General features: G+C 41.9%; 2 protein-coding genes and 1 long non-coding RNA gene across 3 annotated transcripts; all 3 read left to right on the top strand.

The window, feature by feature from the left end:
• Positions 1-4,544: 4,544 nt before the first annotated feature.
• Positions 4,545-8,436, top strand: LOC136959831 (uncharacterized). The gene is made up of 10 exons (XM_067254030.1): positions 4,545-4,628; positions 5,230-5,314; positions 5,610-5,656; positions 5,767-5,850; positions 5,932-6,249; positions 6,334-6,384; positions 6,741-7,310; positions 7,479-7,766; positions 7,945-8,132; positions 8,271-8,436. Exons 7-10 carry the CDS (start codon positions 6,750-6,752, stop codon positions 8,323-8,325), a joined length of 1,092 nt encoding a protein of 363 aa, XP_067110131.1. The 5' UTR covers positions 4,545-4,628; positions 5,230-5,314; positions 5,610-5,656; positions 5,767-5,850; positions 5,932-6,249; positions 6,334-6,384; positions 6,741-6,749; the 3' UTR covers positions 8,326-8,436.
• Positions 8,437-14,765: 6,329 nt separating this feature from the next.
• On the top strand, positions 14,766-17,358 carry LOC136960373 (uncharacterized). The gene is made up of 7 exons (XR_010878834.1): positions 14,766-14,847; positions 15,449-15,533; positions 15,829-15,875; positions 15,986-16,069; positions 16,151-16,468; positions 16,553-16,603; positions 16,960-17,358. It is a non-coding gene; the product is annotated as an uncharacterized lncRNA (long non-coding RNA).
• Positions 17,359-17,410: 52 nt separating this feature from the next.
• LOC136960384 (uncharacterized) lies at positions 17,411-18,655 on the top strand. The gene is made up of 4 exons (XM_067254865.1): positions 17,411-17,529; positions 17,698-17,985; positions 18,164-18,351; positions 18,490-18,655. The coding sequence occupies exons 1-4, from the start codon at positions 17,425-17,427 to the stop codon at positions 18,542-18,544; spliced, it is 636 nt and encodes a 211-aa protein (XP_067110966.1). The 5' UTR covers positions 17,411-17,424; the 3' UTR covers positions 18,545-18,655.
• The last annotated feature ends 2,093 nt before the right edge of the window (positions 18,656-20,748 follow it).

Genomic DNA, 20,748 nt, shown 5'->3' with positions numbered 1-20,748 from the left:
TTAATTTAACGATTGAAAACAGATGCATCATAGACCACTGTAGTATGTGTTGCCCGGGCAACAGAGGCTAATGTCGTGATGCTAATGCTTCAGTGAAATAGTAGACTACTGTTTCCGAAAGTAGATGTACTTCCTTAATAATATCAGCTTATATTGTACATTACACATCACAATTGTGTGTCATATCACAAAGTAAAATGAGTAAATAGTTATCACCCTGGCCTCTTTTCTTGTGGCGTTTCTGCAGCTGCCTTGCAGTAAAGCTATAGTTAGCCTAGCTATCCCCCAAGTTAACAGATGCGAAACGAATGTTCTGCCAAAGGTAGTCACGCGTGTTTTCGTGACGTTAGTGACGCAGTGACGTTAGTAACGTCAGTGACTGTGGCTAGCAAATTAGCCACCGTTAGCTTCACTTTTCGCCACAAAAACTTAACTGAAGCCTAAACCATGCAACGGAACGTAAATTCCAATAGAAGCAACTCAATCGCTACCAAGACGAAACTTTTGACACCTACGTTGTCTATGTAGGCCAAATATTGACTGAGTTTTAGGGGGGCAAAAATAAAAAAAAATAAAAAAAATTATAATATATATGTGAGAGAACAAAGGTTGTGCTCTCGCCGAAGGCTTGAGCACACCCAATAATATATATGTGAGAGAACAAAGGCTGTGCTCTCGCCGAAGGCTTGAGCACACCCAAATATAGCTGCAAGCAGCAATGCGGGTTCCTCCGCAAAATGGCAAAATATTATAAACATGTAATGTATAATTAATCTATGGCATTGCATACCATATCATTGTTGTTGAAACGTTTTCCATATGCATATATAATTATAATATTTTGAAGACTGATCAAATTATTTCAAAGATTATAAATGTGACCATTCATTAAATCTAAGGTGGAATGAAACCACCGCGCTAGTGGTTGTTTTGATTTCATTCTGCGAGTTTAGAAGTACAACAATTGAGAAAATGACTGTGGTAATTGTTAAACAATGTCAATGCTATTGCTGTATTTGGCTGTTCATTGAGATTGGGGAACAAAAAGTTGTCCACAATCAAGATATGTAAATTTCCTACAAAAACAAGACATGGGGATGACCTGGTTTAGCCTGGCTGCCAGCCCAACTTCTCCCCGCCCACAAAAGAATTTGGTCGGGAAGTTGGGTCTGGAGGGTCTCGTATTGGGAATAACTACATAAAACCAGGATCTGGACGGACCAATGAAATTGCCAGGGCGGGCTTTATACGATGATGGACAGATGATCAACAGTAACGTAATCAACAACGTCACGAAAGAGCCCTTGGGTTGAATTCGTTTTCAACAAACAACATATTACGTTGCTCTGATTGGTTGTAGGTCTATCCAACTGAGCGAAGAGGCATTTGTTTTACGAGTTCGGTTGAAACAGGCCCCGTAGTCACAGCCCAACGGAGAGTTTTCAGACTCATATTCTGACTAGAATTATGAGTATGACAACGTCAGGCTAGACCTGGTTGCTGCTGTAAAGAATATATTACTCATAGTGCTTAGAATAGGTTGTTTGGGGTGCCATAACTCAACATAAGTCATGGAAGAGAATTTCAAATCATGCCTAGCATCAGTGGCCGTGTGTCCTAGCTTAGGTCACTGAAATAATTTGCGCAACAGGCAAGGGGTCCACCTCAATAATCAATATACTTCATTAGAGCTAACTCAGTTGTGAATCTAACACTACCATGTGTAGCTAGCTACTATGGTGAACCTGGCTTGTGTTGCAGTGGTTTACACAGTCTCGCTAAACAGATGTGTTGTGATGGGCTCAAATAAACACGCATTGCTATGTTTTACAACCGGAGGATTTATCGGGAGACTAGAAACCGTTTGGTCAGAATAAAAAATTTAAAACTATGCCTCTGACTGGTATTGAACCTTGATTACCAGCACAACATCTCAGCCAATTGAGCCATTCCCAGGCATGGAATACACAAAGTTCAATAACTGGATAATTAAAAAAAGCTGTTTCTCCAATGGCGAGCATTGTCAGATTTGGTCCAAGTTCAAACAGCTGTAATTCAGTCATATTTTGACATATCAAGGTGAAACTTTGCATGGTACTTCAGAGGCATGTCACCTTAAAGCTTATTAGGTTTGAACCATCCTTCAAAAATACATTTGATTTAGTGACACAAACATATTGAGGCAATGTGGACATTTACATCATAAATACACCCATTTCAGCCATTTTGTACTTGATTCAATTGCCTTAAGTAACGTTTTTAAATACGTCAATGATACATATCTGTACCAAATTTCAAGTCAATTTCACCTTTGGTTCAAGAGAAGAGGAATTTTGAAGGTTTTCCCAAAGTATCACAGTACAGGAAAATCCATCATGGCGGACCTTATGGGTCCTTGAGGCTTTTTTGTTCCTCATGAAAAATGAGGCATGCACACCAAGTTTCAGAAGAATTGGAGGAATGGGGTGGAAATGCCATCACCTCGAAAATCGGACTTTTGGGCGTGGCCTGTGGCGCCCCCTATGGTCCGATGTGGCCCGTATTTGGTGTGGGGGTACCCACTTGGATGTAGTATCAATGTGCCAAATTAGAAAATTTATGACCAGGGACTTTTTGAGATATTGGGGCGCAAGGAGAAGAAAAATTATAATAAGAATACCAACAATAACAATAGGTTCCCTCCTACCGGAGGAACCTAATAATATATATGTGAGAGAACAAAGGTCGTGCCCTTGCCGAAGGCAAAGCACACCCAAATACATGGCTCTGGGCGTACCTATACAGACAGGAAAGATTTTGCCAATTTAAGGACTGCTGGCTGTGTATGGATTTCAAAATAAAATCTGTCCAACATGACGGAACGTGTAGTGCAGATGGGCCAAGTAACAATTATAGCATACTGTTGTAGTATGTAGTGGGCATTGGTTTGCGTATTATTTATTGGAGTCATCTCTACTGAACCCCGTGCAGTTTGCCTACAGAGCCAACAGGTCTGTGGACGATGCAGTTAACATGGCCCTCCACTTCACCCTACTGCACCTGGACTCCCCAGCATCCTATGCCAGGATCCTGTTTGTGGACTTCAGCTCTGCCTTCAATACCATCATCCCCGCCCTGCTTCAGGACAAGCTCTCCCAGCTGAACGTGCCTGATTCCACCTGCAGGTGGATCACAGACTTCCTGTCTGACAGGAAGCAGTGATCCAGCGTTAAGCTGGGAACACAAGTCTCTGACTCCCGGTCCATCAGCACTGGATCACCTCAGGGCTGCGTCCTTTCTCCTCTGCTCTTCTCCCTGTACACCAACAGTTGCACCTCCAGTCATCCGTCCGTCAAACTCCTGAAGTTTGCGGACGACACCACCCTTATTGGGCTCATCTCTGGTGGAGACGAGTCTGATTATAGGTGGGAAGCGGCCAACCTGGTGACCTGGTGCAGCCAGAACAACTTAGAGCTCAATGCTCTTAAGACAGTGGAGATGGTTGTGGACTTCAGGAGGAAAACAGCCCCACTCACCCCCATCACCCTGTGTGATTCCCCAGTCAACACTGTGGAGTCCTTCCGCTTCCTGGGCACTATCCTCTCCCAGGACCTCAAGTGGGAACTGAACATCAGCTCCCTCATCAAGAAAGCACAACAGAGGATGTACTTCCTTTGGCAGCTGAAGAAGTTCAACCTGCCAAAGACAATGATGGTGCACTTCTACTCAGCCATCATTGAGTCCATCCTCACCTCCTCCATCACCGTCTGGTACGCTGCTGCCACTGCCAAGGAAAAGAGCAGGCTGCAGCGTATCATCCGCACTGCTGAGAGGGTGATTGGCTGCAATCTGCCTACCCTCGAGGACCTGCACACCTCGAGGACCCTGAGGCGAGCGAGGAAGATTGTGGCCGACTCCTCCCACCCTGGACACTCCCTGTTTCAGTCACTCCCCTCCGGCAGAAGGCTGCGGTCCATCAGGACCAATACCTCACGCCACAAAAACAGTTTCTTCCCTTCCGCTGTTGGCCTCTTCAACAAGGCCAAGGGACCACACTGACTCTAATGACTTCTTGCTTAAAACACTGATTTTTGCACTGCATTACAATAATGGTATCTTGTACATTTGTATTTTTTGTAATATTTGTATTTTTGTATTTTTATATTGTCATTTACGGCAACTTATATTTTATTTTATTGTATATTTAATTCTATTCTAATCCCACTTAGTACTGCTAGTTTATGTACCCTTAGTATAGATAGTCCACATATTTAAATTTTAGGTATATGTTTATTGTATGCACCTTCCTGCCAAAGCAAATTCCTTGTCTGTGCAAACTTTCATGGCGAATAAATCCCATTCTGATTCTGATTCAGATCTGAGCTACATGGTTGTGTGTAGGCTACTACACATTTCTAATGAGGAATATTGACATATTTATTTGATGCGTTCTATCTGTATAAAAGTATGTCCGAATGCTACACATGATGTGGCGTAAACGTCACAATGGTGTATATTCATACTTCAATGAAACATTACAGAGCTACATCACATTTCTTCTGAACAGGCCGGCGAATAGTAACTTGAAGACTATTGTAAGCTTTCTCAGAAGATTTTCTCAGGCTCTTCAGACAATTTTGTGCTTGTTGGTGAGTAATTCTTATTTACACATTAATGTTTCCCCTATTTATTGTAATCTTACACAAAACATAATTTTATGCTAAATTTTATTCACACTTTCGTTATGCAGTTACCGTAAATATCATGGCTGTACAACTAAGAAAATGTCTCTCAGATTCAAAATTCTAATACATTTAAAGCAAGTTTTGATAATAAATCAATCAATAAAGCTTAATAATTTAATGGCTCTGGTCGGTACCTATACAGACAAGAAAGATGTTGCCAATTTAAAGGACTGCTGGGCTGTATGGATTTCAAAATCAAATCTGTCCTACATGACGGAACGTGTAGTGCAAATGGGCCAAGTAACAATTATCGCATAGCCTACGTGTTGTAGTTTGCATAGTGGGCATTGTTTGCGTATTATTTATTGGAGTCATCTGAGCTACATGCTTGTGTGTAATTACACATTTCTAATGAAGAATATTGACACATTTATTTTACGGACATACGTTCTGTATAAAAAGTATGTTTGAATGCTACACATGATTACGTACAAAAACCTCATAATGGTGTATATTCATACTTCAATTAAACATTATACAGCTACATCACATTTCTTCTGAACAGGCAGGTGAATAGCAACTTGAAGACTTGTATTGTAAGCTTTCTCAGACGATTTTCTCAGGCTATTCAGACAATTTTGTGCTTTTTGGTGAGTAATTCTTATTTACACATTAATGTTTCCCCTACTTATTGTAATCTTAAACGTAAAACATAATTTCATTCTCAATTTAATCCACACTTTCGTTATGCAGTTACCGTCAATATCATCGCATCAAATACATTTAAAGCAAGTTTTGATACATGGTTTTCTTTTTGTGTTTTGTTATAACTGACCACATCAATAAAAAGAGACTCAAGACTCAGTCCACAAATGGCCTGTAAATCAAACCTCAACAGCTTTGCAGTTACAAAAGTTACAAGTTTTTCTCTCAATTGCTTCACAGCCAATCATTGTGAGCCGAACATGCCGATACCAAACTCTTCCAGTCAGGTCAGCTCCTCTCAAATAACACGTTCCCATAATCACTGTTATTGGCCATAGCCTAATGCAGTGGTTTTCAGAGAATTTATTTATGAAAACTAACGATCAATCTGACACAGTTTGATGATCCTGATCACCGTCGTGGGGACAGTGGAAAGAGATCCAAACGGATACTGGTTCGACAAATGGACGGCGCAGAAATGGTAAGAGCCTTATATCAACTTAAATGTAAATGTTTAAACAGCAAACATATACCTCTCTGAGTGACTGTGTCTCTAATGTAGAAAGTTGACCATGATGGGACAACTATTGAAGAGGTGGAAACGGATTGGAAAAATCGGGATGATCTGTCTCTCCGTTCACTCGATGAGGCAGATTTTCTGGTCAGTTGTTTATGCATAGCGATAGGTGAAAGGGATGACACCGAATTGGTAAGATCCTTATTTTACATACACTTAAATGGTTAAATAGCAAACATGGTCAAATACCTCTGAGTGACTGTGTCTCTAATATAGGAAGTGGAACGTGGTGGGAACACTATCCGTCAGACCCAAGATTACGATGACCTCTCTCTCCGTTCAGTCAGCGAGAGAGATTTTCTGGTCAGTTTGTGCATCAAAAGCATCAAGGTACATTACATTTTGAAGATAGACTGTGTGAACAATATGTTTCCATCTGACTCACAGTCTGATGAGGACCGTGACCGCCAGCAGAATCCACTTCCGGATAGAAGCCTGGTATGTGTATGTGTGTGACAAAAGGTCAATGAATTGTCTTTTTCTCTTAGTGCTGAATCAGCTTTTCCCTCATTTACATTTAGTCATTTAGCAGACGCTCTTATCCAGAGCGACTTACAGTAAGTACAGGGACATTCCCCCGAGGCAAGTAGGGTGAAGTGCCTTGCCCAAGGACACAACTTCATTTGGCACGGCCGGGAATCAAACTGGCAACCTCCTGATTAATAGCCCAATTCCCTAACTGCTCAGCCATCTGACCCACCTGACCTCCTCCCTCACCATATGGATATTCATATTTTCACATTTTCCTCTCTGCCCTGTTCCTGCACATTGTACTTTACTCTTGGTCTCCCTAGAATCCTGTTATGGATTACGAAGCCCAGGGCCTTCTTCCTTCCTCGGTGAGAGCCGTGACCAAGCCTTGCATCACTAATGACGTGCACCCCACCATGCTACACGATCAGAAGAGGCGCGACAGGCAGTCCCGTGTCACAAGAGAAAAGGTCATGAAAAGGTTCAAAAAATCCCTGGTTGCCCTGGAACAGGACCTTATGACAACCAAGGAGGAGATCCTGAACACCAACGAGTACTTCAAAGAGATGTCTCGTGTGAAGAGCCAGGGAAAAGGCCTGATGGGTGCGTCTCTGAGAAGACTTGTTTATAACGTCAGAGGGAGAAGGCTCCAGAGGATTCAGGCGCAGAAGTATATACGGGTCAGCCAAGATTTCGATGCGCTGATCCAAGTGGTGATGAAGGACTGCAGAGATGACTTCAATCTGACGGGCCTGCAGAGCTGGAAGAAAGAGGTTAAGAAGCTACGCATGGCCTGCAGGGCCTGCACTGAGAGGATCCAACCACCCGAGGTGTGTAGTTCCCCACCACAGGTCCAACCCTCTCAGGAAGAAAAGCCCTCCATCCAACGCTTTGTAAGTAATCAGTACAGACGTACTGTACGTATTCGTTTATTCAGCTATTGTTTGATTCAAGGTATGGCATGGCACTGTTTGTTGATTATCATCCTAAAGAGCCATGGAAAGATCCCAGGTCCCACATGCCAAAAGGTGATGTCTTCTCTTGTGACTCTGTCTCCCCAGGATCTATCTGAGACAGAGACCACTCCTGTGGTCCCCTTCACCATTGAGGACGACGCCATGGAATCCCCCCCTCTGACTCCTCCTACTCCCGAGGCCCTCCTCTTCGACCAGCAGGTTCCCCGGGCTTTGACTCCCCTCAACCGTGTCACCGTTGGAGTTGTGACTCCTAGCAGGCCTGAGACTCCGCCTGCTGTGGGGTATTTACCCCCCCCTCGTCTGACACCAATCACCCGCTTGAGCGCTGATGTAAAGAGGCTGCTCCAAGGAGGACTGGAAGGGCTCCAACAGGTAGGTCATTATCATCATGGGCAAATATATGATGATATTCACTGTTAAAGCATAAATACATTTAAATTAATTAAATACATTGCGGACTAATGAGGCTGGAAAAGAACCATGATTTCATTGGTTCAATTTTTTTCTCAGCTCAGTGATTCATCAATGTAAGCTTGTGTTCTGCTTTCAGGATGTGACGGAAGAGAAGAAGCCTGGCAAAGGGGAGAGGAAGAACACTGGCAAAGGGGAGAAGACGGCCAAAACACAGTTGTATGTCAAACCACTGCTTGTGTTGGAAGTCAGTAACAAACAGCCAGAGGAATACTCTGAAAATGATGTGAAGGAGGAGAAAAAGAAAAAGAAGAATGTGGGAAAGAGGTGAGGACAGATAGCAGAAAGGCTAAATGGAGGGGGTGGTAGAATGTGGGTAAAGACATCAAGACAGTCATTGTAAGGATGTGAGAATGCGTACTGGTATGGCAGATTACATTTTATGTTTTTTCTTATGATTGACAGGTTTCTCCAGTGGCTGTCGAGCAAACTGATATGCGGCTGTTGTTCAGATGTTTAACAAACATCATGCATGCATACTCATGCTCTTTCTCTCTCTCTGTCTTTCACTACACAGAGATCATGTAGACATACACACATATGACATCATCAGTTACACTCCACCCTTACACACACATACACACACACACATTCTCTCTCTCTTCTCTCTCTCTCTCTCTCTCTCTCTCTCTCTCTCTCTCTCTCTCTCTCTCTCTCTCTCTCTCTCTCTCTCTCGCTCTCTCTCTCTCTCTCTCTCTCTCTCTCTCTCTCTCTCTCTCTCTCTCTCTCTCTCTCTCTCTCGCTCTCTCTCTGTCTCACACACAAACACATATTCACTCTCTCTCTTTCTCTCTCTCTCTCTCTCTCTCTCTCTCTCTCTCTCTCTCTCTCTCTCTCTCTCTCTCTCTCTCTCTCTCTCTCTCTCTCTCTCACTCACTCTCATATCACAGATGCTTGACTAAATGTTGTTCTCAATAAAGTTATCATTTTGTGTTAATTTGGTATTGCTTTTTGATGGTTGCCAGCCTCATAAACTATAGCCGACTATTCATTTGGTCATCTCGCACCGTAATACTGTAAGCCTAAATTACTTTGCATGGCAGCCTATTTACAGTTTTTCTCGATTGGTTACACACATTTTCTGAATGCATACTTCATACTCTCAGAACTCTACACACAAATCAAAAAAACACACACACAATTGGCAAAACCCCTCACTTCTCCTGCAAAATTAAACTTAACATTCAAAACAATGTTATTTAATCTCAAAATGGTATTTTGTTTTCAAATGACAAACACAAACCATCATAAGAATAGACATTTATAAGAACCATTTGAACACTGATGTTCTCAATGTAAAACACTATGATGAATGGAAAACACTTCTTCTTCATTCATCATAGTGAGTTAGGCCTTTTTTTGTTCAGTGTTACACTTACTGTACCACAGACAGTACATACATAAGTGTGTTGTAAAATATTTGAGAATATTGTTTTTATACTCAGAACACAGAAATACACGGTAACAAATATATTTTACGTATTTTTCCCAGAAAAACAATGTACACAGTGTACATCCCAACCAACACAAAGTTGCACATACAGTGGTCTACATGCAAAACAACAGAATAATTTACTGTACAGTGTATAGAGTTACATTATCATTATTTTTCTTTGTATTTGCCGTAATGTTATGGCGTTATTTTCTAGGACCATGTTCATGATTTCAGTTTCCTGTTCAGGAGACAAAACACGTTCCCGACCACCTTGTGTTGGTAATCTTTCAGTTCTGCCAAATAAAAAGTAAAATACTGTAAATACTGTGTAGGAATACAAAGTAGGAATACATTTTCCAAATACTTGAAACATACTTTATTTTTACAGTCCTACAGAACAGTCCACAGGCAATACTGTACTACTGTACTCATTGAGTACTGTATTGATATGCAGTAGGCCTACTGCAATTTTGTAGTGAGAGTAGATTTCTTACCTATTCTCATTTCGGAAAGTCCGGATGATGGATGCTAGAGTGTACCTGCTCAAATGTGGCTATACTCTTTGCCCAGCCTCCCTCATTGTTAGACCATGGTTGACCACATGGTCAACCAAAGTGGCTCGGATCTCATCAGAGATTATGGTCCTTGGCCTTCCTCATCCTCGTCCTCCCCGTCCTCTTACTCTCACTCCTCTGCCTCTGCCTCTGTTTCCAATGTTGGCATCCATTGCTCAAAAACAGAAGAGATCACCTGTTGCCCTTTTATGCTAAAGCTCTGATTGCTAATTGTAAAACTGGGTGACAGGTGTTTGTCCATGCGATGAGTCAGTGTGCGTATTTGAATGGCAGTGTGTTCCTTGTGAAAACAAAAGATTTTCTTCATGAAAATTGTGCCAAATGCAGAGAATTGTGTGTAGTGTTTTGAAAAAAGTGTGTTTTAGAACTGCAATTTGAGTGTAAAGCAGGAATTGTGCTTGTAGTTTAGCAGAATTGGTTCATGGGGTTTGTGCATGAGTTACATGTTGTGGTCATTGTGTCTCAAGTACCAGTATTTGTGTGTAAACAATTGAGAAAAACTGTAAGAAAATAACCCTTTGGTGCATTTTATCTGTAAAACAGAGACTACTTGTTACCAACCGTTATGTTAGAATGTGAACACAGCTGGTCTTCCTCCTCCATTACACATTGTGGTGCATGGAACACGTTTTTCAGTTGTTTTTATTGACCAGAACCATACTTTAAAAACACATGAATATGCACAGCATGGAGTGCATGTGGAAGAGGGAACATGTAAACCTTTTAAACCGACTTACCAAAGTAATTGATCGCCAATCCCTGTATGATGCAGAATCCTTCTCCGAGGACATAATAGCCATACGAGTTGGTGACTGTGGCGAGGAGGGTGACGGGAAAGTAAATAAGTCTGAGGATGAGGATGTTCAGAGGGGTGATGAGGGTGTGTTTCTGTTCCGGGGCGGCACTAATATGACCAGGAAGTTGTTGGAGACGAGGGTGAGAAGGAACAGGAGGAAGACCAGCATGCTGTGGTCATCCTGGGGAAAGACTGTGGGCACTGCCAGCTCCATGCCAGTTCTGGATGTGCCAGCTGTACCCGCTGTGGCCTAGAACCAGACCTCAGTCCAGACCCACTTGCTCCCCACGTCTAGTTGAACCCAAGCAGAACACTTCAGCACCAACTGGAACCACAAACTCTTGACCACAGTTCTGACTGGAGCCATAAGAAACGCTGAATCCAAAACCAGCAACGAACACCAAGATTTCAACCTCAGGTAAAACTGGAAGTCATTTGTGTCTGTGTGTGGGGTCAGATGGCTGAGCGGTTAGGGAATCGGGCTAGTAAACTGAAGGTTGCCAGTTTGATTCCCGGCCGTGCCAAATGGCGTTTTGTCCTTGGGCAAGACACGTCACCCAACTTGCCTCGGGGGAATGTCCCTTTACTTACTGTAAGTCGCTCTGGATAAGAGCGTCTGCTAAATGACTAAATGTAAATGTAATGTGTGTGCATAATAAATCGTGATGTGTAGGAACGTTGCTTCGAATCCTGGGTTTGTGTTTCTTGAATGAGGAATTGAGAACGACGTTTTGTGGGGAGAGAGCTTTATCGGTCTCCGACTTTCTCTCTGTGTGATCTTCACTCTGTTCAGACTGCTAACATTTACATTTATTCATTTAGCAGATGCTCTTATCCAGAGCGACTTACAGTAAGTACAGGGACATTCCCCCCGAGGCAAGTAAGGTGAAGTGCCTTACCCAAGGACACAACATCATTTGGCACGGCCGGGAATCGAACTGGCAACCTTGTGATTACTATCCCAATTCCCTAACCGCTCAGCCACCTGACCCCTGGAGTGAGTGCTTCAACAGAAACAGTGCAGAGGGAAAATGCTGCCTAGAGGATTTCCCAAAGCATCCTTGTGGCCTTGTGTTTATCAGGAGGCCCAGCACCCTGCAACAGACTCATCCACTCTCCCTTCTGCAAGCCTCATTGTTGGCATCTAACAGAAATAAGCGCAGCTCGTTCAGACAGGGCAATCGGGCAGCGCGCGTCAGTCATCGGGGATGTAAGGCGTCTTACTCCACCTTCCTTCCTCTGCCCACTACCACACCCATGTTAGCAGCGCATATCCATTGGGCCACGTCCGATAAGGCGTCTTTAAAAGACGCGCGGATATGCCCACACTCACCCCGGTTGTTGTATGATCAGTGCTGCTGCCGCCCTCCACCATCCCCTTTCTCCCCCGTGCTGTCTGTCTGTTCGATCCCTCCGGGGGATTATATCTCTATTGCTCCCTGCCTCATATGTCATGTATGTATGTGTTGCATCGAGGAGGCAGGGAGTGCTTCCCTTAGATCATCCATTCCGCCAAAGTTAAATCTACATGTCCATGTCATGTAACAATAAATGCTCAAATCTAATACGTGATTGTCTTGACTGAACTACTCTTTCTCTGAGTTCACAAACACAATTCTAACAGGTTTCATACATACATGCTCTAGATATCGATGAAACATTCCAAATTCCACAACATCCGTGTGTATGAAAAGCCTGTGTCTTCAATGGCACGACTGCCTTATTCCAGGGGCTGTAACGGAGAGATTATCATCCCAGCCACTTGTCAAATTTGGCTCTGAGATTAAGACCCGGAGTGTTGATATAAGTACATTCGACCATTTCTGAGGAAGAGGAAATGTTTCTCATTGTTTTGTGGGTTACACAGCTGGTGTGTGTGGTGCCAGTAATGCCTTCAGCAAAAATCGGGTACACTGCTTCTGGTAATAATGTGTGTGTGTGTTTTTTGCCTTATAGTCTTTGGATTCTTGGAGAGCATATCAAGTGTGTTTGTGTTGGATGTGTGGGAGTATGCTGGCATTAGTCACATTTATTTAGAGGTGAAATATGAAATATTTAAACAATCTAGATGGAAATACTGAGGACAAAAGACTGTGAAGCCAGTCCCTTCTTCCATGTATATGGTTTATGGCCCCTAAAGCTAAACTTTGTATCTCAGTCTGTATTACCTGTCAACGTGTCAGAAACTGTTTCGTATTCCATTCCTGTCTTCACCTTGTCATCTATTTGCTCAGGTGAAATATCACATCGAAAGACATTTCTGGGGTTCAAAGCCACATTATATTACATTTACATTTATTCATTTAGCAGACGCTTTTATCCAAAGCGACTTCCAAGAGAGAGCTTTACAAAGTGCATAGGTCACTGATCATAACAACAAGATAGCCAAAAAACATCGCGAGTAGCCAAAATATGAAGCACACATTGTGAACAACCAAAGTAAGTGCCAAAGGGAAGAACCATAAGAGCATGTAGTTAAACAAGTTACAATTAAACAACATGAACAGCTATAAGTGCAAGTGTACCTGTGGAAAAAAGCAAGCAACAGTAATAAAACAATATATCACAGCGAGAACAAAAATTTAAATCAGTTACCACTAACCACAAGAGCAACAAGTCTCTAAGCAAGAGTCATTGTGATCCTTGAGGAAACTAACATCGGGTCAAGCGAACCGTTCCTAAGTACCGTTGTACTCCCGGAACAAGTGCGTCTTGAGCCTTTTCTTGAAGGTTTTCAATCAAGTTGAAAATATCCGTGTCACAGATGGACTGCTCTCTTTCAATTATTGAGAATGTACAGATTTTTCAGTTGTCGTAATATGAAATTACATACATTCCAACCATTTTTTGAAATACCTTTCTATTTTCAAATTATTTACTGTTTTCTACTCTGTGATCAATTGAAAGCAAAAGTGATTAAGGTAATTGGGAATTGATTTTTTTTACAGAATGATCAGCATTCCCATACCTCTGATAGATGGAGATGTAGTTTGTGTAAGTGTGAGACAGGTAGAAAGAGAGGGAGAACATGAGAGATTGAGTGTGATATTTTTTACCTCCAGTCTCCCTATACAACCATGTAACACAATTTCCACTATGTACTTCAATGTACCAAAACATCCCAGCCCTATCAATCAACAATGTATGTCTCTGGGTGGGTATGGGTAGAAAACATGGAGTCTATCAGTGTTTCCAATAAAACGCTTGGTATCATCCTTGTGACAGATCGGTGTTGAGATTGGGCATGGTTTCATTATAAGCAAAAGTCCTAGCATGTCCTGTATTGACATGGTCACCTATCTGTTCAGTAAATATTTTAACCTTGAAGGTAAGACATTTGACATAAGCTCTGGAAGAAATTGAGAGACCACTGCACCTTTTTCTTTCACTTTCAAAAGCTTTAGGACAATTATTTGACATTTTGAGTAAGGAACAGAAGGGTAAACATGTGCAGTACCCTTCTGTTTCTTGCTCAAAATTGTCGGCCCTTATTGGGAAGCTACAATAACTCCCTTTAAAATGACGACTTGATACAGTTCCTCTCCTGCACTGAACCTCTTCTCCAGCAGGAACAGTTCACTTGGATTGGCGCAGCTGGCGGGGCCAGCTAGCGAGAGATGGTGTCATGCAAAGTAGCTATCTAAAATGTTTTCGAGGCAGTCGTACTACTTTTCTTTAAAAATAAATAAAAGAAAAGCCTAGTAATAATAATTACATGGCTCTGGGCGTACCTACACAGACAGGAAAGATTTTGCCAATTTAAGGACTGCTGGCTGTGTATGGATTTCAAAATAAAATCTGTCCAACACGACGGAACGTGTAGTGCAGATGGGCCAAGTAACAATTATAGCATACTGTTGTAGTATGTAGTGGGCATTGGTTTGCGTATTATTTATTGGAGTCATCTGAGCTACATGGTTGTGTGTAGGCTACTACACATTTCTAATGAGGAATATTGACATATTTACTTGATGCGTTCTATCTGTATAAAAGTATGTCCGAATGCTACACATGATGTGGCGTAAACGTCACAATGGTGTATATTCATACTTCAATGAAACATTACAGAGCTACATCACATTTCTTCTGAACATGCAGGCGAATAGTAACTTGAAGACTATTGTAAGCTTTCTCAGAAGATTTTCTCAGGCTCTTCAGACAATTTTGTGCTTGTTGGTGAGTAATTCTTATTTACACATTAATGTTTCCCCTATTTATTGTAATCTTACACAAAACATAATTTTATGCTAAATTTTATTCACACTTTCGTTATGCAGTTACCGTAAATATCATGGCTGTACAACTAAGAAAATGTCTCTCAGATTCAAAATTCTAATACATTTAAAGCAAGTTTTGATAATAAATCAATCAATAAAGCTTAATAATTTAATGGCTCTGGTCGGTACCTATACAGACAAGAAAGATGTTGCCAATTTAAAGGACTGCTGGGCTGTATGGATTTCAAAATCAAATCTGTCCTACATGACGGAACGTGTAGTGCAAATGGGCCAAGTAACAATTATCGCATAGCCTACGTGTTGTAGTTTGCATAGTGGGCATTGTTTGCGTATTATTTATTGGAGTCATCTGAGCTACATGCTTGTGTGTAATTACACATTTCTAATGAAGAATATTGACACATTTATTTTACGGACATACGTTCTGTATAAAAAGTATGTTTGAATGCTACACATGATTACGTACAAAAACCTCATAATGGTGTATATTCATACTTCAATTAAACATTATACAGCTACATCACATTTCTTCTGAACAGGCAGGTGAATAGCAACTTGAAGACTTGTATTGTAAGCTTTCTCAGACGATTTTCTCAGGCTATTCAGACAATTTTGTGCTTTTTGGTGAGTAATTCTTATTTACACATTAATGTTTCCCCTACTTATTGTAATCTTAAACGTAAAACATAATTTCATTCTCAATTTAATCCACACTTTCGTTATGCAGTTACCGTCAATATCATCGCATCAAATACATTTAAAGCAAGTTTTGATACATGGTTTTCTTTTTGTGTTTTGTTATAACTGACCACATCAATAAAAAGAGACTCAAGACTCAGTCCACAAATGGCCTGTAAATCAAACCTCAACAGCTTTGCAGTTACAAAAGTTACAAGTTTTTCTCTCAATTGCTTCACAGCCAATCATTGTGAGCCGAACATGCCGATACCAAACTCTTCCAGTCAGGTCAGCTCCTCTCAAATAACACGTTCCCATAATCACTGTTATTGGCCATAGCCTAATGCAGTGGTTTTCAGAGAATTTATTTATGAAAACTAACGATCAATCTGACACAGTTTGATGATCCTGATCACCGTCGTGGGGACAGTGGAAAGAGATCCAAACGGATACTGGTTCGACAAATGGACGGCGCAGAAATGGTAAGAGCCTTATATCAACTTAAATGTAAATGTTTAAACAGCAAACATATACCTCTCTGAGTGACTGTGTCTCTAATGTAGAAAGTTGACCATGATGGGACAACTATTGAAGAGGTGGAAACGGATTGGAAAAATCGGGATGATCTGTCTCTCCGTTCACTCGATGAGGCAGATTTTCTGGTCAGTTGTTTATGCATAGCGATAGGTGAAAGGGATGACACCGAATTGGTAAGATCCTTATTTTACATACACTTAAATGGTTAAATAGCAAACATGGTCAAATACCTCTGAGTGACTGTGTCTCTAATATAGGAAGTGGAACGTGGTGGGAACACTATCCGTCAGACCCAAGATTACGATGACCTCTCTCTCCGTTCAGTCAGCGAGAGAGATTTTCTGGTCAGTTTGTGCATCAAAAGCATCAAGGTACATTACATTTTGAAGATAGACTGTGTGAACAATATGTTTCCATCTGACTCACAGTCTGATGAGGACCGTGACCGCCAGCAGAATCCACTTCCGGATAGAAGCCTGGTATGTGTATGTGTGTGACAAAAGGTCAATGAATTGTCTTTTTCTCTTAGTGCTGAATCAGCTTTTCCCTCATTTACATTTAGTCATTTAGCAGACGCTCTTATCCAGAGCGACTTACAGTAAGTACAGGGACATTCCCCCGAGGCAAGTAGGGTGAAGTGCCTTGCCCAAGGACACAACTTCATTTGGCACGGCCGGGAATCAAACTGGCAACCTCCTGATTAATAGCCCAATTCCCTAACTGCTCAGCCATCTGACCCACCTGACCTCCTCCCTCACCATATGGATATTCATATTTTCACATTTTCCTCTCTGCCCTGTTCCTGCACATTGTACTTTACTCTTGGTCTCCCTAGAATCCTGTTATGGATTACGAAGCCCAGGGCCTTCTTCCTTCCTCGGTGAGAGCCGTGACCAAGCCTTGCATCACTAATGACGTGCACCCCACCATGCTACACGATCAGAAGAGGCGCGACAGGCAGTCCCGTGTCACAAGAGAAAAGGTCATGAAAAGGTTCCAAAAATCCCTGGTTGCCCTGGAACAGGACCTTATGACAACCAAGGAGGAGATCCTGAACACCAACGAGTACTTCAAAGAGATGTCTCGTGTGAAGAGCCAGGGAAAAGGCCTGATGGGTGCGTCTCTGAGAAGACTTATTTATAACGTCAGAGGGAGAAGGCTCCAGAGGATTCAGGCGCAGAAGTATATACGGGTCAGCCAAGATTTCGATGCGCTGATCCAAGTGGTGATGAAGGACTGCAGAGATGACTTCAATCTGACGGGTCTGCAGAGCTGGAAGAAAGAGGTTAAGAAGCTACGCATGGCCTGCAGGGCCTGCACTGAGAGGATCCAACCACCCGAGGTGTGTAGTTCCCCACCACAGGTCCAACCCTCTCAGGAAGAAAAGCCCTCCATCCAACGCTTTGTAAGTAATCAGTACAGACGTACTGTACGTATTCGTTTATTCAGCTATTGTTTGATTCAAGGTATGGCATGGCACTGTTTGTTGATTATCATCCTAAAGAGCCATGGAAAGATCCCAGGTCCCACATGCCAAAAGGTGATGTCTTCTCTTGTGACTCTGTCTCCCCAGGATCTATCTGAGACAGAGACCACTCCTGTGGTCCCCTTCACCATTGAGGACGACGCCATGGAATCCCCCCCTCTGACTCCTCCTACTCCCGAGGCCCTCCTCTTCGACCAGCAGGTTCCCCGGGCTTTGACTCCCCTCAACCGTGTCACCGTTGGAGTTGTGACTCCTAGCAGGCCTGAGACTCCGCCTGCTGTGGGGTATTTACCCCCCCCTCGTCTGACACCAATCACCCGCTTGAGCGCTGATGTAAAGAGGCTGCTCCAAGGAGGACTGGAAGGGCTCCAACAGGTAGGTCATTATCATCATGGGCAAATATATGATGATATTCACTGTTAAAGCATAAATACATTTAAATTAATTAAATACATTGCGGACTAATGAGGCTGGAAAAGAACCATGATTTCATTGGTTCAATTTTTTTCTCAGCTCAGTGATTCATCAATGTAAGCTTGTGTTCTGCTTTCAGGATGTGACGGAAGAGAAGAAGCCTGGCAAAGGGGAGAGGAAGAACACTGGCAAAGGGGAGAAGACGGCCAAAACACAGTTGTATGTCAAACCACTGCTTGTGTTGGAAGTCAGTAACAAACAGCCAGAGGAATACTCTGAAAATGATGTGAAGGAGGAGAAAAAGAAAAAGAAGAATGTGGGAAAGAGGTGAGGACAGATAGCAGAAAGGCTAAATGGAGGGGGTGGTAGAATGTGGGTAAAGACATCAAGACAGTCATTGTAAGGATGTGAGAATGCGTACTGGTATGGCAGATTACATTTTATGTTTTTTCTTATGATTGACAGGTTTCTCCAGTGGCTGTCGAGCAAACTGATATGCGGCTGTTGTTCAGATGTTTAACAAACATCATGCATGCATACTCATGCTCTTTCTCTCTCTCTGTCTTTCACTACACAGAGATCATGTAGACATACACACATATGACATCATCAGTTACACTCCACCCTTACACACACATACACACACACACATTCTCTCTCTCTTTCTCTCTCTCTCTCTCTCTCTCTCTCTCTCTCTCTCTCTCTCTCTCTCTCTCTCTCTCTCTCTCTCTCTCTCTCGCTCTCTCTCTCTCTCTCTCTCTCTCTGTCTCTCTCTCTCTCTCTCTCTCGCTCTCTCTCTGTCTCACACACAAACACATATTCACTCTCTCTCTTTCTCTCTCTCTCTCTCTCTCTCTCTCTCTCTCTCTCTCTCTCTCTCTCTCTCTCTCTCTCTCTCTCTCTCTCTCTCTCTCTCTCTCTCTCTCTCTCTCTCTCTCTCACTCACTCTCATATCACAGATGCTTGACTAAATGTTGTTCTCAATAAAGTTATCATTTTGTGTTAATTTGGTATTGCTTTTTGATGGTTGCCAGCCTCATAAACTATAGCCGACTATTCATTTGGTCATCTCGCACCGTAATACTGTAAGCCTAAATTACTTTGCATGGCAGCCTATTTACAGTTTTTCTCGATTGGTTACACACATTTTCTGAATGCATACTTCATACTCTCAGAACTCTACACACAAATCAAAAAAACACACACACAATTGGCAAAACCCCTCACTTCTCCTGCAAAATTAAACTTAACATTCAAAACAATGTTATTTAATCTCAAAATGGTATTTTGTTTTCAAATGACAAACACAAACCATCATAAGAATAGACATTTATAAGAACCATTTGAACACTGATGTTCTCAATGTAAAACACTATGATGAATGGAAAACACTTCTTCTTAATTCATCATAGTGAGTTAGGCCTTTTTTTGTTCAGTGTTACACTTACTGTACCACAGACAGTACATACATAAGTGTGTTGTAAAATATTTGAGAATATTGTTTTTATACTCAGAACACAGAAATACACGGTAACAAATATATTTTACGTATTTTTCCCAGAAAAACAATGTACACAGTGTACATCCCAACCAACACAAAGTTGCACATACAGTGGTCTACATGCAAAACAACAGAATAATTTACTGTACAGTGTATAGAGTTACATTATCATTATTTTTCTTTGTATTTGCCGTAATGTTATGGCGTTATTTTCTAGGACCATGTTCATGATTTCAGTTTCCTGTTCAGGAGACAAAACACGTTCCCGACCACCTTGTGTTGGTAATCTTTCAGTTCTGCCAAATAAAAAGTAAAATACTGTAAATACTGTGTAGGAATACAAAGTAGGAATACATTTTCCAAATACTTGAAACATACTTTATTTTTACAGTCCTACAGAACAGTCCACAGGCAATACTGTACTACTGTACTCATTGAGTACTGTATTGATATGCAGTAGGCCTACTGCAATTTTGTAGTGAGAGTAGATTTCTTACCTATTCTCATTTCGGAAAGTCCGGATGATGGATGCTAGAGTGTACCTGCTCAAATGTGGCTATACTCTTTGCCCAGCCTCCCTCATTGTTAGACCATGGTTGACCACATGGTCAACCAAAGTGGCTCGGATCTCATCAGAGATTATGGTCCTTGGCCTTCCTCATCCTCGTCCTCCCCGTCCTCTTACTCTCACTCCTCTGCCTCTGCCTCTGTTTCCAATGTTGGCATCCATTGCTCAAAAACAGAAGAGATCACCTGTTGCCCTTTTATGCTAAAGCTCTGATTGCTAATTGTAAAACTGGGTGACAGGTGTTTGTCCATGCGATGAGTCAGTGTGCGTATTTGAATGGCAGTGTGTTCCTTGTGAAAACAAAAGATTTTCTTCATGAAAATTGTGCCAAATGCAGAGAATTGTGTGTAGTGTTTTGAAAAAAGTGTGTTTTAGAACTGCAATTTGAGTGTAAAGCAGGAATTGTGCTTGTAGTTTAGCAGAATTGGTTCATGGGGTTTGTGCATGAGTTACATGTTGTGGTCATTGTGTCTCAAGTACCAGTATTTGTGTGTAAACAATTGAGAAAAACTGTAAGAAAATAACCCTTTGGTGCATTTTATCTGTAAAACAGAGACTACTTGTTACCAACCGTTATGTTAGAATGTGAACACAGCTGGTCTTCCTCCTCCATTACACATTGTGGTGCATGGAACACGTTTTTCAGTTGTTTTTA

Source organism: Osmerus mordax, chromosome 17 (genome assembly GCF_038355195.1).
Source record: "Osmerus mordax isolate fOsmMor3 chromosome 17, fOsmMor3.pri, whole genome shotgun sequence".
Lineage (NCBI taxonomy): Eukaryota > Metazoa > Chordata > Actinopteri > Osmeriformes > Osmeridae > Osmerus > Osmerus mordax.
This window is presented reverse-complemented; position numbering and strand designations above follow the sequence as displayed.